General features: G+C 42.1%; 2 protein-coding genes across 3 annotated transcripts in view; both read left to right on the top strand.

Moving 5' to 3' along the window:
• samd7 (sterile alpha motif domain containing 7) overlaps nucleotides 1-1,336 on the top strand; it is a 9,452-nt gene extending 8,116 nt beyond the window's left edge. The window contains 4 exon segments of the mRNA XM_020591376.1: nucleotides 1-30; nucleotides 83-198; nucleotides 289-399; nucleotides 707-1,336. The exon segment at nucleotides 1-30 is cut by the window's left edge and continues 220 nt beyond it. Of these exon segments, the coding sequence (XP_020447032.1) occupies nucleotides 1-30; nucleotides 83-198; nucleotides 289-399; nucleotides 707-940 (491 nt within the window). The 3' untranslated portion in view covers nucleotides 941-1,336.
• Nucleotides 1,337-1,836: 500 nt separating this feature from the next.
• On the top strand, nucleotides 1,837-8,713 carry sec62 (SEC62 homolog, preprotein translocation factor). 2 transcript variants are annotated; one of them, XM_020591388.1, is made up of 8 exons: nucleotides 1,837-1,933; nucleotides 3,681-3,789; nucleotides 4,742-4,847; nucleotides 5,158-5,341; nucleotides 5,814-5,909; nucleotides 5,997-6,057; nucleotides 6,177-6,296; nucleotides 7,453-8,713. In XM_020591388.1, exons 1-8 carry the CDS (start codon nucleotides 1,847-1,849, stop codon nucleotides 8,016-8,018), a joined length of 1,329 nt encoding a protein of 442 aa, XP_020447044.1. In that variant the 5' UTR covers nucleotides 1,837-1,846; the 3' UTR covers nucleotides 8,019-8,713. The 2 variants fall into 2 exon arrangements, with proteins under 2 accessions (XP_020447044.1, XP_020447046.1); XM_020591390.1 differs by lacking the exon at nucleotides 1,837-1,933 and adding an exon at nucleotides 1,962-2,095.
• The last annotated feature ends 6 nt before the right edge of the window (nucleotides 8,714-8,719 follow it).

The following is an 8,719-nucleotide window of genomic DNA, read 5'->3' as shown; positions in this document are numbered from 1 at the left end:
CCACCTGGTGAGTTTGGGGCTAGGGGTGGGGTTAAAAATGATTCTTTTAGCAGTAATCTAACTATTATCCATTCTTTGTCAGGTCCACCGAATCTCTTTCTTAATGGCGATGAGGTGTCCGAAGACCTAAGGAAGTGGACAGTAAATGATGTTTACAACTTTATCAGCAGTATACCGACATGTTCAGAATATGCTCAGGTTGGTATCTATCACTGTCTTTAAATGACTCATCTATATTCTATCTGTCGTATCGTTGTTGTTCTAATGTGAGGTGACTGCGCTCTGCAGACGTTCAAGGACCACATGATTGATGGGGAGACACTCCCCCTCCTCTCAGAGGAACATCTACTGGACACACTGGGGCTCAAGCTGGGCCCAGCTCTTAAAATCCGCTCACAGGTGAAGTAACCCAGACTTCGTTTTAAGTCATGACAGACTGACAGTGAACCAACACACACAATACCAGGACCCTGAAACCGAAGCAAATACATGGAATTCAGCCATTATTAACTTTATAATTTTCACCAAGTAAAAAAAAGTAAAAGGCCTATGGAGGAACATAACACTGATTACACTGAAAATTATGATAACCTCAGCACATCCTCTCCTATGCAGTATATAATCCCTTTAGAGACTGAGTTATACACAGGCAACATAGGCAATTAAATTAACACTGTAGATCTGTCAACTCTCTATTCTTTGACAGGTGTCCAGGCGCCTGGGCAGCATGTTGTACACGATGAACCTGCCCCTCTCCACCGCCACCCTGCAGGCCGCACCTGAGAAGCCCGGGGATCGCTCAGAGATCAGCTCCCCTGTTAACTGCCACAGTGATGAGATGATGGCGAGTCCAAGAGATCCCGATGTCCTCAAATCCACAGAGCACCTCCACGAGACAGAAAACAATTCACCTCCCTCTGCCAGCAGTGAGACAGCCTGAGATGTGGACAGATACAAACCAACTCAGCACCCATGTGCACCTAGATCATGGCACTACCACTGCTCCAACAGGGCTGGTTTTGTTTGCATGAGGATTAACTAGATCAAAGATGCTTTTTGACTGTTTGCTACCTGGGCAGGTCAACAAAACAAATTCCCTCATTGTGTTCATCACACATTTTCATGCTCATTAAGCCATTCTGTAACAGAGCTGCAACCATCAGTCAGTTTGTTGATAAAAAATTAACTTGCAACTACTTTGAAGCAAAAATCATCAACATTTTCTAGTTCCACCTTCTTTAATGTGAGGAGTAGGCCTCAGTCTCTAAATATCAGATTGTAGTTTTAAATGGAATTTTTCTTTATCTACTAGTTGTTTCTCTAGTATGCTGGCATAAGGACCACAGAAATGGTTTTATAACCAAATGAAATATTTAAACATTGTCTTTTTGACTTTGAAGTTTGATTATATTTTTGGTAATATTTCTTGATTGGCTTGTAAATAAAGTGTTTTTCTACATAGGAAGCTGCAGTGAAAACTTCCTTGATTAAATGTTGAGGACGAAATAAGTCCAGATCAAGAACTGGGTCTTTAACAATACATTAGTTCAGTATTTGAGTAAATAAATAAAGTATGCTGGCAAACATATTTTTCTTAATTATGTTGACTAAAAGGGACAGCTAACTAACTTGGTAATTAACATGAATACATTTTATAACTATTTTTAATTAGTTAAATGTTCTTCATTTCTTCAGTTAAAGACAGCCAACTGAGATCCCAATACATATAACAATTAGAGGCATGAAAAAGATCCACCAAAAGGATGCTGGTGTACGACTGTTTAATTGTTTTACTTATGAATGAAATTGCCGTTTTAATCGGCAGTCTCGCGATATTACACATGTTATGCGCGCGCGCGCAACCTCGCGCACGTCGGAGGAACTGAGTTGGAGGATCATGGCGGAGCGCAGGAGGCACAAGAAACGGATCCAGGTAACATCAAATAATTCATACCAAATAGTGCCGGTGCAAGATGAAGGTAGAGAAATAAAAATCAGGCGCAGGTTTACGACCTGTGGCGGGATGTTTGGTAGCTTTACCATCCTCGCGAGAAGGCGTCCACAGGCGGAGGATAAAGCTAAATGATAGCTAAAGGTAGCTATCGAAACAGATGGTAGTATTTCTGGTCGGAGGAGATACTTTAGAGCTATTTAACCAAAGCACTCATACACTGGTATACACATAATAATAACAACGGTAATTTACTTTCTGTTGAGCTGTTTCCCTTGTCAGGCATTTTTATTCTGATTAAGCTGGTTGCTGGCTAAGCTGCGTCAGCTTTGACCAGACATGTTTACATAACGTAAAGCAATCTGTGGGATTTCAAATTATTGGTAAAGACATCATAATGGGCATTACTATGTAGATCGAAGCAAGGTAGCGTCGTTAGAGTGGCTGCAAAGACTGGAGCAATGGTTTGTGTTAAAGCAACTGGTCATAGAGGGGTTACAGGTTCATTCAACTGGAACATCACTCGAACACATGGTCAAATTATTCTTCATATTTCTGATATGTTTGTAGTGTCATTGACACTGATGGTCAGAGTTCTGCAGCTATTCTGCTCTATGATCACAAGCAGATGAGGCTTGGCCATTACCAACAGCACAATCCTACTTTATGCTCCAGTTACCAGTTGACACAGTCCCTCTTTATTTTTCAAATGCAACTGTTGTGCTTTCCAGCATTCAAGAGTTGAAATGAAATTGAAACCAAGACTATTACCTGGATGCATGCTTAGTTGCCAGCTGCTCGGTACCTAAATAACTATAGTACTGTTAATTCAGCAAACCTGAAATACATAAATCCTACCTCCGTGAAAATTGTAATGTTCGGTTATGGTTTTTCCACTTAAATGTAACCACTCAGGGTAGATGTATTATTATATTACACCTCTCAGTTCAACAGCACCACAAACTACAACAGCTAGAATGGCCATAAAGTTGAATCAGCGCCTCTTTAAAGCAGTTCCAACTTCATAATCTTCATTTAGGAAAGATTTGTTGCAGGGTCGTTGTGTTGGACTACACTGGTTTGAGGTAGGAGCTTCTCATGAGCCACTCAACTAAGTGTAGGTGTCTGCATGTCAGAGTCCAATTGGTCTTGGTGTGATTCACTAGTAACCAGTCTTTACATGCTCTGGCTGAGCTGCTTGCTTCATGCATGAATGGTTAGAAGAGAGGAGCTAATCCTCAGGCTATCATGCCAGATGGCTCATATAGATGGTGGCAGGGGGCTTTATGTGGGGTCTGTGTAACTGAGCTGTGCAATTGATACCTGCTCCTTCAAACAAAGGCTTGTTTGATGGCCTCATCGCCTTCATGTTGCAGCTGGACTGGATAAAGTGGCACTGAATCTTATGATGCTGATGCTGTCATTCTCCTCTGTCCTGGCATGTGGTGCTGGCAGGATAGACGCTGTGGGAAGGGAAGACATGACTGTTTTGAAATCATTGCAAGAGATTTTAAAAAATCCACACAGTACTGTGTGTGAGCACTTCTCCAGCCTAGAGCATTTACATTTTTTAACAATTAAATGTTTATTAATATAGTTTGCAGTTTATACAACATGAACATTGAATAGTATTCCTCAGGAAAATACATCCACCTGTTATTCAAGTATTTCTATTGATATCTTCACGTTGAGTAATTTTGTTTTGTTGTGTCTTTTTGTGGCCCTGCAGGAGTTGAGCGAGCCCACCAAGGAGGAGAAGGCAGTGGCCAAGTACCTTCGATTCAACTGCCCCACCAAGTCCACGAACATGATGGGCCACCGAGTGGACTACTTCATTGGTTAGTGCTTGTTTGGGAGCTGTGAGGGGCCCTGGGTGCAGTATGAATCAGGACTGTTTATTTACAAATTCACAGACTGATGTGTTTACTGAACAGGCCCTTCTGGATTTGATTTTGTCAGAGTAAATGAGACTAGTGCTGTACTGAGGTGTTATTTTGGTAAGTTGTCAAATTCTTAAACAAATGTGTTTGCAGCAGTCTTGTTTACAGGCCTGCTCCTCTCACGCAGTACTCGGATTTGTCTTCTTCTGTGGCACGTAGGAATTTGTCAGTTTTGAGAAATATTTAAGTCTGTAGTTGTGGGCAGAATAAGGGATGGCTCCAGTTGAGGCTGGTTATTCCTCTCATCATCAGTTATTGCAAGTTTAAACCTAAACCTTTACTCCTCCTAAACTACTGCCCTCTGTTCTGTTTGTATTTAGTTTTTAGATTAATTAACAGACCAATCAAACCATTGGATGTACAGTACTGTGCAAATGCTTTAGGCGTTTATTAGGAGGATGTTCTCAAAAATGCCAGTTCACTTTATAAAAGTGCAGTAATCCAAAAATTTAAATATGTTTGCTGTGACCATCGTTTGCCTTCAGAACAGAACCAGTTCTTCAAGGCACTTGGCAGGTGAGTTGCTCCAGCATCTTAGAGAAGTGGCTCTTGGTCTTCTGCGGATTTACTCAGTCTCAGTGTCTTCTGTGATCCTAGACTGACTCTGATGTGGAGGCGAGTTCTGTGACTCTGACTGGACATGTGGGGTTGTTGACACGCTGTAAAAGAAGCTGGGACCAATCAGATGTCTCCGTCGTGTGATAGACAAGAATCTAAACATTTAAAGTGTCTAAAACATTTGCACAGTATTGTAAATCAACTGACTACATCACTGTATGGCCTTTTAAGGCTCAGTATTACTGTATGATTTTTTTTTTTTTAATGTCCAATTTTGTGTCCCTACGTTCAGCCTCCAAGGCGGTGGACTGTCTACTGGACTCTAAGTGGGCCAAGGCTAAGAAGGGAGAGGAGGCGCTTTTCACCACCAGGGAGTCTGTGGTGGACTATTGCAACAGGTTGGCTGCATTGACTTACACTGACCTTACCTTTCATTTGGTCTATTAAAATGTCCAGTTCCATGAGAAAACAGGGATAAAAAGCCTTCAGATTGATGCATATTCAGTTTATCAACATCAGAGATAAAGAAAACCAGTAAATATTAGCTTTGCAGGAGCCAGAACAAAGTTTTTTTGCACACTGAGAAGAAATCTTTGACATAACCTGAGTCTGTGCACACTGATGGCGATTGCTTTAAACAGTAATGATCTAAACTGTAAATCAGTGTTTAACCTTTAATAATCTGACATGCCTGTCTTTCTTCTGTAGACTTCTAAAAAAGCAGTTCTTCCACCGCGCTCTCAAAGTGATGAAGAAAAAACCTGAGAAAGACACCAAGAAGGAGAAGGAGAAAGACAAGAGCAAAGGCGACAGCAGCAAAGAGGAGGAGAAAAAGGGGAAGAAGGAGAAGAAGAAAGAGTCTGAGGCTGCTGAAACCAAGAAAGAGAAAAGTGTACATGACCCAATACTTTCAACTTCCGTTTGAAGACAAAACCACTGAGATTATATCTGTCCAGACAGCACAGTGTTATCACTGCTTATGTTTGATCTCAACAACAGAGCAGTGTCCCGTTACAAGTGGCACAATAAGCAATACGATAAATACTCAGGACAATTTAAACAGTAACATTAAACCAGTTTACTTAAATGCTCATTCTTTACTGAATGGGGTCCATCTGAAACAGGGTTATCAGAGTTACACAGTGTTTGCTTTATGACTGATAAGACTCACCTTGACACCGCTGATCTGATCAGCCACTAACCTGACAGCGAAGGGTCAGAGAGAGAAGTTATATGTGTCCATGCTGTGTGGTCTGGTTCGCTGAAGAGAAACCATCACTTAGTGGAAAATTAACAGGTCACAGAACATTTGATTTTGAGTGAACTAGATTTTATTTCTGACACACCTTTATGTGAATAAACAGGATGACAGTCCTGGAACCCCCAAGAAGAAGAAGGAGGTGAAGAAGAAGTTTAAACTGGAGCCTCATGATGATCAGCTGTTTCTGGATGGAAATGAGGTGTGTGGATTTAGAGAATTAGGACATACAGGACACATGTTTGTGTCCTCAAACACAATAAAAACCCAGCATGTGTCTTTCCTGTAGGTTTATGTGTGGATTTATGATCCTGTCCATTTTAAGACATTTGCCATGGGACTGATCCTCGGTGAGTCACTGGTTCAAAATCATAAATGAGTTCTGTTGAACAAGAAGTGAATGCAGTGTTATCTGTTACAGATACCTGCTAATTTTACACTTAAGCTGTCTATGTGTGTTGTGTTTCAGTCATCGCAGTGATAGCAGCCACACTGTTCCCACTGTGGCCAGCAGAAATGCGTGTAGGAGTTTACTATCTAAGTGTTGCAGCAGGCTGCTTCGTGGCCAGTATATTGCTTCTCGCTGTTGGTAAGTACATGTTCAAAGAAAAGTAACTTGTCTAGTGGGCCCTTAAAAAAAAAGTTTTAAAAGCTCCTACAAGAGCTATCCTCACACTGAACTAAACTAAGAAAATGTATCAACAAAAAATCTAGAGGCAAAATGCTGTTCAGTAGGGGGTGCAAACCTGTTGATGAGGTTGCACTGAGCTGTAAATTCAAAAAGGAGGCAAGCTTCAGAGAAAACTCAAATACCATTTTGTCTTCGTCATGTTAGTTTTTCCTCCTTCAAATGCCAACTGGTAAGACCTTCCTTCACTCCCTAAACACCTTGCTTGTGTGATCCTCCAGGGGGAAAACAAGCGATCTGTAGCCACAAGGTTTTCATGATGAATTCACTGGTAACCAAATTGATTCTCAGATTCAATTATTTTTCAGCATGACCATAAATCTGTTGCTGCCACTAAAGGTTTTGTTTCTTGCATTTCTGCTTGAACCGCTATATGTCACTAAGTGAGAGCGCATAGGGGTCTGAATCGAGGTTGAAAAACAATCATATAGCCCTAGTGGACATGTGTGTTGAATTGTTGATTTCAGAACATTACAAACACTGGTGGATGCGGGCACTGGAAAGATACCTTGAAGCATACTGTCCTTAGAGGCTTTCTTGCAGCAGAAAAGATTAATCAGTCCTGTCATCATCTCAGTCCCTCACATTTACTGACCTTTTGTGGGGATCTTGACCCTCAGGTTGGGAACCAGCATATAGTTAACGCAGCGTTACAAATAAAGCACCTGTTTGATACAGAGCCGATGTTCATCTCTGAAGTGATTCGCTGACTGTCGCACAATGAACAGAGGCTGTCCTGGACAAAATATGAAAGCTGTGAAGAAACTCAACATAGCTGATAGGAATTTACTTTGCTGAAGCCACATCAGTATGTTGTCTAGCAGCGTTCGAACAAAGTGCTTTATATAAGGTAAAGAAATGCATTTGAATGACATAAAAATACAATAAGAGGAATAAAATTGATTAAAATGGAATAAAATAAGACACAAACAGACCAAAACAAGAACAGAAACTAATCAGTCACAGGCTCAGGAGAACATTACCCCACATTTGAATGCCACTATAGATGGAGATGTCTAGTTTAAACTGAATCTCACTGTGTCATTTCCTTCCTCAGCCCGCTGCATTCTCTTCCTGATCATCTGGCTAGTGACCGGTGGGCGCCATCACTTCTGGTTCCTCCCCAACTTGACGGCAGACGTTGGCTTCATCGACTCGTTCAGGCCGCTCTACACTCACGAGTACAAAGGACCACGAGCCAGCAGCAAGAAAGGCTCAGACAAGACGGGCGAGAAAGACAACGCTGCCAGCACCAAGGCTCAGAAGTCAGACAGTGATGAGAAGTCAGACAGTGAGAAAAAGGATGGCGACGATGAGGAGGAGGAGGAAGAGGAGGAGGGCAAAGAGGCAGGGATAGAGGAGAGTAAAGATGTAGGGGGCGTGGACCGCCACTCTGACACAGACAGCGACCGGCGAGAGGACGAAGGCTCACAGCACAGCAACGGAAATGACTTTGAGATGATCACCAGGGAAGAGCTGGAGCAGCACACGGAGGAAGAGGAGGACGATGACAAAGAGGAGGAGGAGGAGGAGGAGGAGGATGATGACGATGAGGAGGAGGAGAGACAAGAGAGGAAAGAAGAAGATGGGAGTGAGACTAAACCCCAGACTGCAGAAACATAAACTTCTTACAGTCCCATCACTCTCTACTTCTCTCTCTCTGTCCTTGCCTCCATTCCTCCTGTGACCCCCAGGACCCGATAGCCTGGCCTCTCTGAGCCCATTGAGGCCAAGGAGAGACTCAGTCTTTTGTTGTTGAGATCTTCCACTAAACAGCACCGACAGACCAGTACAGGGATAGACACAACACTGAAAAGCGGTTACAACAAATGGGGGGAAAAAGGAAGCCTATGGTGGATTTGATCCCTCCCACCCAAATGTTACTTATGTGAAAAAGAAAGCTGCCACCGGACATGTTTGCCTGAGGAAGGTGTCAACAAAATCCTATCAAACCAACAGTAATATGTTCTCCTTTTCTTGGTTTCTGCTTTTTTGTGTCTGTCGTTTCAACTCACTTTCATTTATGTTCTCTGTCTCAGGTTTAGTTTGGGTGTTTTGTGAGTGAGGTCAAATCCAGATCTGAACTGACCAGTAAGAGATCTTGCCGTTTGCTTGCCCCATTTTTTTTCTGTTTCATTGTTGCCTTTGTGCTCTGTGTTGTAGGTAGTTCATTTTCATTCACCTTTTCTTTTTTCTTTTTTTTTTTTAGTATATGGTAGTTTAACTCTGACAGGAGCACACTTCACATCCATGCCAGCACATCTGATAACTTTTAGGCAGAACTTGAAGAAAACTGACCAGTGTGTCTGCTCTGTAGCTAAGCC

This window comes from Monopterus albus, unplaced genomic scaffold (assembly GCF_001952655.1).
Source record: "Monopterus albus unplaced genomic scaffold, M_albus_1.0 scaffold14.1, whole genome shotgun sequence".
NCBI classification, from domain to species: Eukaryota; Metazoa; Chordata; class Actinopteri; order Synbranchiformes; family Synbranchidae; genus Monopterus; species Monopterus albus.
This window is presented reverse-complemented; position numbering and strand designations above follow the sequence as displayed.

What these genes read in the sequence shown, in the direction of transcription:
- sec62 (XM_020591388.1), top strand. Translation starts at nt 1,847, where the DNA reads ATGCGCGCGCGCGCAACCTCGCGCACGTCGGAGGAACTGAGTTGGAGG. An exon ending in CCGAGTGGACTACTTCATTG is followed by an intron (nt 3,790 to 4,741) that starts GTTAGTGCTTGT and finishes CCCTACGTTCAG; the next exon opens with CCTCCAAGGCGGTGGACTGT. An exon ending in TGCCATGGGACTGATCCTCG is followed by an intron (nt 6,058 to 6,176) that starts GTGAGTCACTGG and finishes GTTGTGTTTCAG; the next exon opens with TCATCGCAGTGATAGCAGCC.